Genomic DNA, 13,848 nt, shown 5'->3' with positions numbered 1-13,848 from the left:
GTCTGTGTTGTGGAGAGGGTCCTGGAAGAGGGGGTGTTGAGAAAGTGTGAGGAGGCGCGTGTGAGGAGGCGAAGGGAGTGGGGGGCCTGTGCTGTGTGTGTGTGGAGCAGGGGTGTTGGGATGCGGAAGGGGTGCTGCAGGTGCGTGCCGAGGGTTGCCCGTGCAGAGGGTGCAGGTTTGTCTGCTCGGTGCGTGGGGCAGGTGGCGGAGGGGCTGTGCGCAGTAGCGCGACGGCTCGTGTGCTGTCGCTGCGTGCGGGCAGAGGTGGAGGTGAGAGGTGTGGGCCGAGTGAGAGGGTGTCGAAGAGGAAGGAGGCAGTGAGGGAGTTGGTGTGTCAGAGGCAGAGGGCAGCTTGTGTGCGAGCGCGTAGCCCACGAGGAAGGTGAGGGAAAGGGCAGGCTGTCTGTCTGCGAGAGCTTGCGGCAGCTTGGCCCTTGGGTGAGAAGGAGGCGAGTGAGGGAAGGGAGAGTAGGGCATAGGAGGGAGTATGTGCCGGGCAGTGTGTGTGAGGGGAGAAAGGAGTTGGGCGAAGAAGGGTCCGGAGGTTGCGACTCACCTTGTTCGTGGAGGAGGAGAAGGCGGGAGGAGAAGTGTGTGAGGGAGTGCTGCGTTGCCTGGGCTTTTATGCTGGTGGCGGAGCGCCGGAGGCGATGGGACGGCCTTTGCGCATGACGGCCTTTTGGATGCAGGTGCTCTTGAAGGCGCAAACCCTCGCAAGTAATGAAGCGTGGGTTGGTTTTCCTTGCCGCAACGCTGCCTTTTCATTTCCTGGTGTTTCGGAGGTGCCCATTATGGGACAGCGGTCCCTTTCAAGGGAGCCTATTAAGGCCGTAGGATTTTGGTGGCAGGTGCGTGTCAGGGCGGGCGGGCGGGCGGACATAGTTGCCAAAGTGTAGGAGAGGCCGGGTGTCGTCAGTGAGGTGAGCGTGTGGCAGTTGTGTGGTGTGGTTTGGGTGTGCGTTGTGAGGAGGGCCCCCGATTTTGTCTGCCAGCAGGGAGGCTGGCGTGGCGTTGCCAGGAGTGTTGGCCATGCGGCCCTGCCCCTGCGATCATGTTGGCTGCCTTCTTTAGTCCTTGCCTTTGTGGTCAGGTTGGCTACGGTGGTGGGTTGCCGTGTGTGTTGGGTGCAAGGTGTCAGTTGTGCGAAAGGAGGCTGCGTGTTTTGTCTTCTGCGGTCGTGTGGCGGTGCGTGGGAGTGGCAATGGAGGAAGGGGAGGAAGGGTGTTTGCAAGAGAAGGCCGTTGTTGTCCGTCGGCCTGGTTCTGTGTTAGCAAGCCGTAGTGCGTGCTTCTGGCGAGAAGGCGGTGCTGGCCACTGCTTGGGGTCGCCTTTGCTGCCGGCAGCCCGTTGCCAGGGTGGTCTTTGTGTGTCACAGGGCAGTCGTTGATGCGGGTGCCCTTGCAAGGGCTGTGGAGGTTTGGGAGAGGTGGTGAGTGTTGTGAGAGGCAGAGGTGGAGTGTGAGTGTGAGATGGGGCGTGTGGCAGGCGAGCAAGGGCATTTAGGGTGTGGTGTCTGGGTGAGTGCAAAGGGGTGAGGGCAGTGCTGTGAGTGGTGTTGGATGGGAGAGGCTTGCGTCTGTCCATTGCGGCGGGGAAGCGCAGGCGTGCATGGGGCATGGTTTCCTGCAGAGCGTTGATGACAACTTCTTGACACAGGTGTTGGAGGAGGCACCAAGGAGAGGTGTGCTGCTGGACCTCGTACTACCAAACAAAGGAGGACTGGTTGAAGACGTGAAGGTTGGGGGCAGCCTTGGCTGCAGTGCCCATGAGATGGTGGAATTCCGGGTGCTGCGAGGAGGAGGCAGGGCACTGAGTAGGATCGCAACCGTTGACTTCGGGAGAGCAAACTTTGTCCTCTTCAGGGAGCTCCTTGGAGGAATCGCATGGGTTAGGGCCTGTCACGAAAGGAGTGATGCGCTTCACTCGTAAGAGGGAAGCAGCACTACGTTTATTGCAGTAAGACAGCGACTTAACAAAGTTCAATCGTAAATAAGAACGATTTAATGAGGTTCGATTGGCAAGGTTCACTCAGTTATTTACTGCATGAAGGACAGGGTCAGATGCGTGTGCAACGGAGACCCTCCCACTGAGTCACAAGGATCAGACTGGACCCCCTTGCTTTCTAAACTCCTTCGGAGAGGAGCCTAGGTGCGGCTGGATCCAGTCCTAGTCCCAGACTTGGTCAACGGTTTATGTCTAAGGGATTGTGTGCGCAATTAGTCAGAGATATAACTCAGGAAAGTTTCCCGAAGTTCACAAAAGTTCAGCATGCTATTAATCACTTATTGAGGATCTTTTGCGGGTAAGGAATCTCTCAACCTCGAGGAGTAACCTTGAGAGGCGTCCCTGCTCAAGGGGAGGTTCTGCAGTGCAGCCCGCTGCCATGCAGGAGAGCTCAATGGGCTCTGGGCTGCCCCCTCTTTCTGGGGGGGAGATGATTGACTCCTAGTCATATTTGCATACTAGACGGGCCTTAGCTGGCGCATGCTCAACCAGCCCCTACATACGTGCTGTTTACAGGGAGGTCAGGTTGAGGGGGAGAGAGCACATCAGTGGGGGGGAAGGAGCACACCGTCACAGGGCCCTAGAAGGAAGGGGGGTGCGAGAGAGTTGGTTAATATTCAAGCATCACTTCCTCCAAGCTCAAGGTGGGAGCATCCCTCTGAGTAGGAAGTGAAGCAAAGGAGGCAGGAGACCTGCATGGATGAGCAAGGAGCTCCTGGCAAAACTCAGACAGAAGAAGGAAGTATAGGGAATGTGGAAAGGCGGACGGGCCACTTGGGAGGACTATAGGAACGTTGTCAGAGTATGCAGGGATGCGCCGAGGAAGGCCAAGGGCCGTTTGGAATTAAATGTGGCGAGAGATGTCAAGGGCAACAAGAAGGGCTTCTTCAAATACATGAGCAGCAAAAGGAAGACTAGGGAAAATGTGGGCGCGCTGCTGGATGGGGCGGGTGCCCTGGTGAGGAAGGATGCAGAGAAGGCAGAGTTGCTGAATGCCGCCTTTGCTTCAGTGTTTCTTGCTCAGGCCAGCCGTGAGGAATGGCAGACCCTGGAGGCAAGAGAGAGAGTGTGGGGAATGGAAGACTTTCCCTTGGTTGAGGAGGATGGTGTTAGAGATGATTTAGGCAAAGCTGACGCGCCCAAATCCATGGGCCCCGATGGGATGCACCCAGGAGTGCTGAGGGAGCTGGCGGACGTTATTGCTAAGCCACTCTGCCTCACCTTTGAAAGGTGATGGAGAAGAGGAGAGGTGCCTGAAGACCGGAAGAAAGCCAATGTCAGCCCAATGTCTTCAAAAAGGGCAATAAGGAGGACGCGGGAAAGTAGAGGCCAGTCCGGCTCACCTCGATCCCTGGAGAGGTGATGGAGCAGCTCACCCTGGAGGCCCTGTGCGAGCATGTGGAGGAAAAGGTGGTGATCAGGAGTAGTCGGCATGGCTTCCCCAAGGGGAACTCATGCTTAACCAACCTGATAGCCTTCTCTGATGGAATGAGTGGCTGGCTGGTTGAGGGGAGAGCAGTGGATGTTGTCTCCCTTGACTTCAGCAAGGCTTTTGACACTGTCTCCCATAACATCCTCCTAGGCAAGCTCAGGAAGTGTGGGCTAGAAGAGTGGCCAGTGAGGTGGCTTGAGAAGTGGCTGGATGGCAGAGCTCAGAGGGTTGTGCTCAGCGGGGCAGAGTCTAGTTGGAGGCCTGTAGCTAGCGGTGTCCCGCAGGGGTCAGTAGCGGGTGCAGTCTTGTTCAACTTCTTCATCAATGACCTGGATGAACGGATAGAGTGCACCCTCAGCAAGTTTGCTGACGATGCAAAACTGGGAGGAGTGGCGGATACACCAGAAGGCTGTGCTGCCATTGAGAGAGACCTGGCCAGGCTGGAGAGGTGGGCGGAGAGGAACCTCCTGAAGTTGAAGAAAGGCAAGTGCAGGGTCCTGCACCTAGGGAGGAGTAACGGCATGCACCAGGACAGGTTGTGGGTTGCCCTGCTGGAAAGCAGCTCTGCGGAGAAGGATCTGGGAGCGCTGGTGGACACCAAGTGAAGCATGAGGCAGCAATGTGGCCTTGTGGCCAAGAAGGCCAATGGTCTGCTGGGGTGCATCAGGAAGAGTGTTGCCAGCAGGTGGAGGGAGGTGATCCTCCCCCTCTCCTCAGCGCTGGTGAGGCCACATCTGGAGTAGTGTGTCCAGTTCTGGGCTGCCCAGTACAAGAGAGATGTGGCACTACTGGAGCAAGTGCAGCGAAGGGCTACAAAGATGATGGGGGGACTGGAGCATCTCTCTTCTGAGGAAAGGCTGAGAGAGCTGGGTCTGTTTAGTCTAGAGAAGACAGAGGGGATCTTATTAATGTGTACAAATATCTGAAGGGAGGGTGTCAAGAGGATGGGAGCAGACTCTTTTGAGTGGTGCCCAGCGACAGGACGCGAGGCAACGGGCACCAACTGAAACACAGACAATTCCATCTGAACATGAGGAAATACTTTTTCACTGTGAGGGTGAGAGCGCACTGGAACAGGTTGCGCAGAGAGGTTGTGGAGTCTCCTTCTCTGGAGATATTCAAAACCCGCCTGGACGCAATCCTGTGCTACATGCTCGAGGTGACCCTGCTTGAGCAGGGGGCTTGGACTAGCTGATCTCCAGAGGTCCCTTCCAACCTCAGCGATTCTGTGATTCTGTGTCAATTGCCTTGTGTAAGTGAGGCCAGTTACGCCGCTAGTTGTGGGGAAATGAGGTGTGTTTGCTGCTTTGTTCTTTTATTGGCCCTTTGTTTGTCTTCCCTACTGTGCAGCGTTTCCTTGGGCTTGTGTGGGAGTGTTGCTTGTGAGGGCTCGAAAGTGGTGGTGAGGCGGAGAGTTGGTGGAGTGTGTGGAGGCAGGGTGGGGTTGCGTGAGAGCCCTGGGCGGAGGGGCCTTAGTGTGTGCAAGGCCTTGTTTGGTGAAGGGAGGGTGTTGTGTCGTGCGCTGGAAGGGACCGTGGAGGCCAGCATGGCTGTTGGTGATTTTTTTCTAGGGAGAGGTGCTGGCGCTGGTGGGGCAGGTGTCTGGTGGCCGCTGGCAGGCTGTGTGTGCGCATGGGTGTGCTTGTGTTGGGACGGGCTTGCTGTGGCCATCTTGAAGGGGGTAGAGGGCAGGCCCCTTGTCTGCCAGGCACGCAGGCAGCCACGCGGGCACCCCGCTGTCCTCGAGAGCCCTGTGTTTGTGTGTGGAGAGACTGGAAGAGCCTTGTGAGAAGAAAGGCAGAGGAGGCGTCTCCATGTGGGATGCAGCAGACGTTTATTGCTGGAAAAGAGTGAGAGGAAGGATGGGAAAGTGTCCGGGAGGCGGTGTGAGGTGGAAGTAGGAGGAGCACCAGTGTGGCCTGGCTGTGCGCAGCGGATACTGGCAGAGCACAGAGGTCTTCATGGGGCGTGGGGGAAGTGTCTCGTAGGCGGTCCGTCACGGGCTTAGCCTTGGGAGCACGTGCATTTGCGGGAGAGCGGTGGAAGCAGGAGAAGGGGCGATGCCAGGAAGGAAGTGGGAGAAGAGCAGGAGGTGCCTTGTGCGTGTCTGCAAGAGGTGAGGCTGTGCGCCTTGCCCGCTTGCTTGCTTGGTGTCTTGCTGGAGAGGCAGAGGCGTGGCTGGTGAGCCCCTGTGTTGCCGGTGTCACGGAGGCACGTGCTCAGTGGGTCCGGAGCGTTGCAGGGTGTTGTTGGTGGTGGTGGGGAGGTGCCTTAGCAGGGGTTGCAGCCTCTCCCGCAGGGGAAGCAGCTAAGGTCGCCGAAGGTGAAGCGTCCGGAGGAGATGGGCACTCCCTGAGCAGCAAGAGCGTCACCCAAGGCAGCTGCAGTGGTGGATCCGAGGGCGGTGTTCTGGGGGAAGGAGGTGAGGATGGGTCCGGGCAGGGTGACGAGAAGGGTGGGAGGCTGGATGGCAATGCGGGAGTGCTCGCACTGCCTGACGCAGGGCTCGCTGCAGCTGTTAGCCAGCGGGGTGGGTCCGCAGGGGCTGCAGAGGTCGTAGCAGGCCATGTCTGTGTTGTGGAGAGGGTCCTGGAAGAGGGGGTGTTGAGAAAGTGTGAGGAGGCGCGTGTGAGGAGGCGAAGGGAGTGGGGGGCCTGTGCTGTGTGTGTGTGGAGCAGGGGTGTTGGGATGCGGAAGGGGTGCTGCAGGTGCGTGCCGAGGGTTGCCCGTGCAGAGGGTGCAGGTTTGTCTGCTCGGTGCGTGGGGCAGGTGGCGGAGGGGCTGTGCGCAGTAGCGCGACGGCTCGTGTGCTGTCGCTGCGTGCGGGCAGAGGTGGAGGTGAGAGGTGTGGGCCGAGTGAGAGGGTGTCGAAGAGGAAGGAGGCAGTGAGGGAGTTGGTGTGTCAGAGGCAGAGGGCAGCTTGTGTGCGAGCGCGTAGCCCACGAGGAAGGTGAGGGAAAGGGCAGGCTGTCTGTCTGCGAGAGCTTGCGGCAGCTTGGCCCTTGGGTGAGAAGGAGGCGAGCGAGGGAAGGGAGAGTAGGGCATAGGAGGGAGTATGTGCCGGGCAGTGTGTGTGAGGGGAGAAAGGAGTTGGGCGAAGAAGGGTCCGGAGGTTGCGACTCACCTTGTTCGTGGAGGAGGAGAAGGCGGGAGGAGAAGTGTGTGAGGGAGTGCTGCGTTGCCTGGGCTTTTATGCTGGTGGCGGAGCGCCGGAGGCGATGGGACGGCCTTTGCGCATGACGGCCTTTTGGATGCAGGTGCTCTTGAAGGCGCAAACCCTCGCAAGTAATGAAGCGTGGGTTGGTTTTCCTTGCCGCAACGCTGCCTTTTCATTTCCTGGTGTTTCGGAGGTGCCCATTATGGGGCAGCGGTCCCTTTCAAGGGAGCCTATTAAGGCCGTAGGATTTTGGTGGCAGGTGCGTGTCAGGGCGGGCGGGCGGGCGGACGTAGTTGCCAAAGTGTAGGAGAGGCCGGGTGTCGTCAGTGAGGTGAGCGTGTGGCAGTTGTGTGGTGTGGTTTGGGTGTGCGTTGTGAGGAGGGCCCCCGATTTTGTCTGCCAGCAGGGAGGCTGGCGTGGCGTTGCCAGGAGTGTTGGCCATGCGGCCCTGCCCCTGCGATCATGTTGGCTGCCTTCTTTAGTCCTTGCCTTTGTGGTCAGGTTGGCTACGGTGGTGGGTTGCCGTGTGTGTTGGGTGCAAGGTGTCAGTTGTGCGAAAGGAGGCTGCGTGTTTTGTCTTCTGCGGTCGTGTGGCGGTGCGTGGGAGTGGCAATGGAGGAAGGGGAGGAAGGGTGTTTGCAAGAGAAGGCCGTTGTTGTCCGTCGGCCTGGTTCTGTGTTAGCAAGCCGTAGTGCGTGCTTCTGGCGAGAAGGCGGTGCTGGCCACTGCTTGGGGTCGCCTTTGCTGCCGGCAGCCCGTTGCCAGGGTGGTCTTTGTGTGTCACAGGGCAGTCGTTGATGCGGGTGCCCTTGCAAGGGCTGTGGAGGTTTGGGAGAGGTGGTGAGTGTTGTGAGAGGCAGAGGTGGAGTGTGAGTGTGAGATGGGGCGTGTGGCAGGCGAGCAAGGGCATTTAGGGTGTGGTGTCTGGGTGAGTGCAAAGGGGTGAGGGCAGTGCTGTGAGTGGTGTTGGATGGGAGAGGCTTGCGTCTGTCCATTGCGGCGGGGAAGCGCAGGCGTGCATGGGGCATGGTTTCCTGCAGAGCGTTGATGACAACTTCTTGACACAGGTGTTGGAGGAGGCACCAAGGAGAGGTGTGCTGCTGGACCTCGTACTACCAAACAAAGGAGGACTGGTTGAAGACGTGAAGGTTGGGGGCAGCCTTGGCTGCAGTGCCCATGAGATGGTGGAATTCCGGGTGCTGCGAGGAGGAGGCAGGGCACTGAGTAGGATCGCAACCGTTGACTTCGGGAGAGCAAACTTTGTCCTCTTCAGGGAGCTCCTTGGAGGAATCGCATGGGTTAGGGCCTGTCACGAAAGGAGTGATGCGCTTCACTCGTAAGAGGGAAGCAGCACTACGTTTATTGCAGTAAGACAGCGACTTAACAAAGTTCAATCGTAAATAAGAACGATTTAATGAGGTTCGATTGGCAAGGTTCACTCAGTTATTTACTGCATGAAGGACAGGGTCAGATGCGTGTGCAACGGAGACCCTCCCACTGAGTCACAAGGATCAGACTGGACCCCCTTGCTTTCTAAACTCCTTCGGAGAGGAGCCTAGGTGCGGCTGGATCCAGTCCTAGTCCCAGACTTGGTCAACGGTTTATGTCTAAGGGATTGTGTGCGCAATTAGTCAGAGATATAACTCAGGAAAGTTTCCCGAAGTTCACAAAAGTTCAGCATGCTATTAATCACTTATTGAGGATCTTTTGCGGGTAAGGAATCTCTCAACCTCGAGGAGTAACCTTGAGAGGCGTCCCTGCTCAAGGGGAGGTTCTGCAGTGCAGCCCGCTGCCATGCAGGAGAGCTCAATGGGCTCTGGGCTGCCCCCTCTTTCTGGGGGGGGAGATGATTGACTCCTAGTCATATTTGCATACTAGACGGGCCTTAGCTGGCGCATGCTCAACCAGCCCCTACATACGTGCTGTTTACAGGGAGGTCAGGTTGAGGGGGAGAGAGCACATCAGTGGGGGGGAAGGAGCACACCGTCACAGGGCCCTAGAAGGAAGGGGGGTGCGAGAGAGTTGGTTAATATTCAAGCATCACTTCCTCCAAGCTCAAGGTGGGAGCATCCCTCTGAGTAGGAAGTGAAGCAAAGGAGGCAGGAGACCTGCATGGATGAGCAAGGAGCTCCTGGCAAAACTCAGACAGAAGAAGGAAGTATAGGGAATGTGGAAAGGCGGACGGGCCACTTGGGAGGACTATAGGAACGTTGTCAGAGTATGCAGGGATGCGCCGAGGAAGGCCAAGGGCCGTTTGGAATTAAATGTGGCGAGAGATGTCAAGGGCAACAAGAAGGGCTTCTTCAAATACATGAGCAGCAAAAGGAAGACTAGGGAAAATGTGGGCGCGCTGCTGGATGGGGCGGGTGCCCTGGTGAGGAAGGATGCAGAGAAGGCAGAGTTGCTGAATGCCGCCTTTGCTTCAGTGTTTCTTGCTCAGGCCAGCCGTGAGGAATGGCAGACCCTGGAGGCAAGAGAGAGAGTGTGGGGAATGGAAGACTTTCCCTTGGTTGAGGAGGATGGTGTTAGAGATGATTTAGGCAAAGCTGACGCGCCCAAATCCATGGGCCCCGATGGGATGCACCCAGGAGTGCTGAGGGAGCTGGCGGACGTTATTGCTAAGCCACTCTGCCTCACCTTTGAAAGGTGATGGAGAAGAGGAGAGGTGCCTGAAGACCGGAAGAAAGCCAATGTCAGCCCAATGTCTTCAAAAAGGGCAATAAGGAGGACGCGGGAAAGTAGAGGCCAGTCCGGCTCACCTCGATCCCTGGAGAGGTGATGGAGCAGCTCATCCTGGAGGCCCTGTGCGAGCATGTGGAGGAAAAGGTGGTGATCAGGAGTAGTCAGCATGGCTTCCCCAAGGGGAACTCATGCTTAACCAACCTGATAGCCTTCTCTGATGGAATGAGTGGCTGGCTGGTTGAGGGGAGAGCAGTGGATGTTGTCTCCCTTGACTTCAGCAAGGCTTTTGACACTGTCTCCCATAACATCCTCCTAGGCAAGCTCAGGAAGTGTGGGCTAGAAGAGTGGCCAGTGAGGTGGCTTGAGAAGTGGCTGGATGGCAGAGCTCAGAGGGTTGTGCTCAGCGGGGCAGAGTCTAGTTGGAGGCCTGTAGCTAGCGGTGTCCCGCAGGGGTCAGTAGCGGGTGCAGTCTTGTTCAACTTCTACATCAATGACCTGGATGAACGGATAGAGTGCACCCTCAGCAAGTTTGCTGACGATGCAAAACTGGGAGGAGTGGCGGATACACCAGAAGGCTGTGCTGCCATTGAGAGAGACCTGGCCAGGCTGGAGAGGTGGGCGGAGAGGAACCTCCTGAAGCTGAAGAAAGGCAAGTGCAGGGTCCTGCACCTAGGGAGGAGTAACGGCATGCACCAGGACAGGTTGTGGGTTGCCCTGCTGGAAAGCAGCTCTGCGGAGAAGGATCTGGGAGCGCTGGTGGACACCAAGTGAAGCATGAGGCAGCAATGTGGCCTTGTGGCCAAGAAGGCCAATGGTCTGCTGGGGTGCATCAGGAAGAGTGTTGCCAGCAGGTGGAGGGAGGTGATTCTCCCCCTCTCCTCAGCGCTGGTGAGGCCACATCTGGAGTAGTGTGTCCAGTTCTGGGCTGCCCAGTACAAGAGAGATGTGGCACTACTGGAGCAAGTGCAGCGAAGGGCTACAAAGATGATGGGGGGACTGGAGCATCTCTCTTCTGAGGAAAGGCTGAGAGAGCTGGGTCTGTTTAGTCTAGAGAAGACAGAGGGGATCTTATTAATGTGTACAAATATCTGAAGGGAGGGTGTCAAGAGGATGGGAGCAGACTCTTTTGAGTGGTGCCCAGCGACAGGACGCGAGGCAACGGGCACCAACTGAAACACAGACAATTCCATCTGAACATGAGGAAATACTTTTTCACTGTGAGGGTGAGAGCGCACTGGAACAGGTTGCGCAGAGAGGTTGTGGAGTCTCCTTCTCTGGAGATATTCAAAACCCGCCTGGACGCAATCCTGTGCTACATGCTCGAGGTGACCCTGCTTGAGCAGGGGGCTTGGACTAGCTGATCTCCAGAGGTCCCTTCCAACCTCAGCGATTCTGTGATTCTGTGTCAATTGCCTTGTGTAAGTGAGGCCAGTTACGCCGCTAGTTGTGGGGAAATGAGGTGTGTTTGCTGCTTTGTTCTTTTATTGGCCCTTTGTTTGTCTTCCCTACTGTGCAGCGTTTCCTTGGGCTTGTGTGGGAGTGTTGCTTGTGAGGGCTCGAAAGTGGTGGTGAGGCGGAGAGTTGGTGGAGTGTGTGGAGGCAGGGTGGGGTTGCGTGAGAGCCCTGGGCGGAGGGGCCTTAGTGTGTGCAAGGCCTTGTTTGGTGAAGGGAGGGTGTTGTGTCGTGCGCTGGAAGGGACCGTGGAGGCCAGCATGGCTGTTGGTGATTTTTTTCTAGGGAGAGGTGCTGGCGCTGGTGGGGCAGGTGTCTGGTGGCCGCTGGCAGGCTGTGTGTGCGCATGGGTGTGCTTGTGTTGGGACGGGCTTGCTGGTGGCCATCTTGAAGGGGGTAGAAGCAGGCCCCTTGTCTGCCAGGCACGCAGGCAGCCACGCGGGCACCCCGCTGTCCTCGAGAGCCCTGTGTTTGTGTGTGGAGAGACTGGAAGAGCCTTGTGAGAAGAAAGGCAGAGGAGGCGTCTCCATGTGGGATGCAGCAGACGTTTATTGCTGGAAAAGAGTGAGAGGAAGGATGGGAAAGTGTCCGGGAGGCGGTGTGAGGTGGAAGTAGGAGGAGCACCAGTGTGGCCTGGCTGTGCGCAGCGGATACTGGCAGAGCACAGAGGTCTTCATGGGGCGTGGGGGAAGTGTCTCGTAGGCGGTCCGTCACGGGCTTAGCCTTGGGAGCACGTGCATTTGCGGGAGAGCGGTGGAAGCAGGAGAAGGGGCGATGCCAGGAAGGAAGTGGGAGAAGAGCAGGAGGTGCCTTGTGCGTGTCTGCAAGAGGTGAGGCTGTGCGCCTTGCCCGCTTGCTTGCTTGGTGTCTTGCTGGAGAGGCAGAGGCGTGGCTGGTGAGCCCCTGTGTTGCCGGTGTCACGGAGGCACGTGCTCAGTGGGTCCGGAGCGTTGCAGGGTGTTGTTGGTGGTGGTGGGGAGGTGCCTTAGCAGGGGTTGCAGCCTCTCCCGCAGGGGAAGCAGCTAAGGTCGCCGAAGGTGAAGCGTCCGGAGGAGATGGGCACTCCCTGAGCAGCAAGAGCGTCACCCAAGGCAGCTGCAGTGGTGGATCCGAGGGCGGTGTTCTGGGGGAAGGAGGTGAGGATGGGTCCGGGCAGGGTGACGAGAAGGGTGGGAGGCTGGATGGCAATGCGGGAGTGCTCGCACTGCCTGACGCAGGGCTCGCTGCAGCTGTTAGCCAGCGGGGTGGGTCCGCAGGGGCTGCAGAGGTCGTAGCAGGCCATGTCTGTGTTGTGGAGAGGGTCCTGGAAGAGGGGGTGTTGAGAAAGTGTGAGGAGGCGCGTGTGAGGAGGCGAAGGGAGTGGGGGGCCTGTGCTGTGTGTGTGTGGAGCAGGGGTGTTGGGATGCGGAAGGGGTGCTGCAGGTGCGTGCCGAGGGTTGCCCGTGCAGAGGGTGCAGGTTTGTCTGCTCGGTGCGTGGGGCAGGTGGCGGAGGGGCTGTGCGCAGTAGCGCGACGGCTCGTGTGCTGTCGCTGCGTGCGGGCAGAGGTGGAGGTGAGAGGTGTGGGCCGAGTGAGAGGGTGTCGAAGAGGAAGGAGGCAGTGAGGGAGTTGGTGTGTCAGAGGCAGAGGGCAGCTTGTGTGCGAGCGCGTAGCCCACGAGGAAGGTGAGGGAAAGGGCAGGCTGTCTGTCTGCGAGAGCTTGCGGCAGCTTGGCCCTTGGGTGAGAAGGAGGCGAGCGAGGGAAGGGAGAGTAGGGCATAGGAGGGAGTATGTGCCGGGCAGTGTGTGTGAGGGGAGAAAGGAGTTGGGCGAAGAAGGGTCCGGAGGTTGCGACTCACCTTGTTCGTGGAGGAGGAGAAGGCGGGAGGAGAAGTGTGTGAGGGAGTGCTGCGTTGCCTGGGCTTTTATGCTGGTGGCGGAGCGCCGGAGGCGATGGGACGGCCTTTGCGCATGACGGCCTTTTGGATGCAGGTGCTCTTGAAGGCGCAAACCCTCGCAAGTAATGAAGCGTGGGTTGGTTTTCCTTGCCGCAACGCTGCCTTTTCATTTCCTGGTGTTTCGGAGGTGCCCATTATGGGGCAGCGGTCCCTTTCAAGGGAGCCTATTAAGGCCGTAGGATTTTGGTGGCAGGTGCGTGTCAGGGCGGGCGGGCGGGCGGACGTAGTTGCCAAAGTGTAGGAGAGGCCGGGTGTCGTCAGTGAGGTGAGCGTGTGGCAGTTGTGTGGTGTGGTTTGGGTGTGCGTTGTGAGGAGGGCCCCCGATTTTGTCTGCCAGCAGGGAGGCTGGCGTGGCGTTGCCAGGAGTGTTGGCCATGCGGCCCTGCCCCTGCGATCATGTTGGCTGCCTTCTTTAGTCCTTGCCTTTGTGGTCAGGTTGGCTACGGTGGTGGGTTGCCGTGTGTGTTGGGTGCAAGGTGTCAGTTGTGCGAAAGGAGGCTGCGTGTTTTGTCTTCTGCGGTCGTGTGGCGGTGCGTGGGAGTGGCAATGGAGGAAGGGGAGGAAGGGTGTTTGCAAGAGAAGGCCGTTGTTGTCCGTCGGCCTGGTTCTGTGTTAGCAAGCCGTAGTGCGTGCTTCTGGCGAGAAGGCGGTGCTGGCCACTGCTTGGGGTCGCCTTTGCTGCCGGCAGCCCGTTGCCAGGGTGGTCTTTGTGTGTCACAGGGCAGTCGTTGATGCGGGTGCCCTTGCAAGGGCTGTGGAGGTTTGGGAGAGGTGGTGAGTGTTGTGAGAGGCAGAGGTGGAGTGTGAGTGTGAGATGGGGCGTGTGGCAGGCGAGCAAGGGCATTTAGGGTGTGGTGTCTGGGTGAGTGCAAAGGGGTGAGGGCAGTGCTGTGAGTGGTGTTGGATGGAGAGGCTTGCGTCTGTCCATTGCGGCGGGGAAGCGCAGGCGTGCATGGGGCATGGTTTCCTGCAGAGCGTTGATGACAACTTCTTGACACAGGTGTTGGAGGAGGCACCAAGGAGAGGTGTGCTGCTGGACCTCGTACTACCAAACAAAGGAGGACTGGTTGAAGACGTGAAGGTTGGGGGCAGCCTTGGCTGCAGTGCCCATGAGATGGTGGAATTCCGGGTGCTGCGAGGAGGAGGCAGGGCACTGAGTAGGATCGCAACCGTTGACTTCGGGA

General features: G+C 58.4%; 2 protein-coding genes across 2 annotated transcripts; both read right to left on the bottom strand.

Moving 5' to 3' along the window:
• Positions 1–5,707: 5,707 nt before the first annotated feature.
• LOC136991454 (feather beta keratin-like) lies at positions 5,708–6,004 on the bottom strand. Its single transcript, XM_067292587.1, has one exon. The coding sequence runs from the start codon at positions 6,002–6,004 to the stop codon at positions 5,708–5,710; it is 297 nt and encodes a 98-aa protein (XP_067148688.1).
• A 5,708-nt stretch (positions 6,005–11,712) lies between these two features.
• LOC136991453 (feather beta keratin-like) lies at positions 11,713–12,009 on the bottom strand. Its single transcript, XM_067292586.1, has one exon. It carries the CDS (start codon positions 12,007–12,009, stop codon positions 11,713–11,715), a length of 297 nt encoding a protein of 98 aa, XP_067148687.1.
• Between the last annotated feature and the right edge of the window lie 1,839 nt (positions 12,010–13,848).

The sequence above is a fragment of the Apteryx mantelli genome, chromosome 2 (genome assembly GCF_036417845.1).
Source record: "Apteryx mantelli isolate bAptMan1 chromosome 2, bAptMan1.hap1, whole genome shotgun sequence".
NCBI classification, from domain to species: domain Eukaryota; kingdom Metazoa; phylum Chordata; class Aves; order Apterygiformes; family Apterygidae; genus Apteryx; species Apteryx mantelli.
The sequence above is the reverse complement of the archived record's forward strand: the minus strand, read 5'-3'. Positions and strand labels throughout refer to the sequence as shown.

What these genes read in the sequence shown, in the direction of transcription:
- LOC136991454 (XM_067292587.1), bottom strand. Translation starts at nt 6,004, where the DNA reads ATGGCCTGCTACGACCTCTGCAGCCCCTGCGGACCCACCCCGCTGGCT.
- LOC136991453 (XM_067292586.1), bottom strand. Translation starts at nt 12,009, where the DNA reads ATGGCCTGCTACGACCTCTGCAGCCCCTGCGGACCCACCCCGCTGGCT.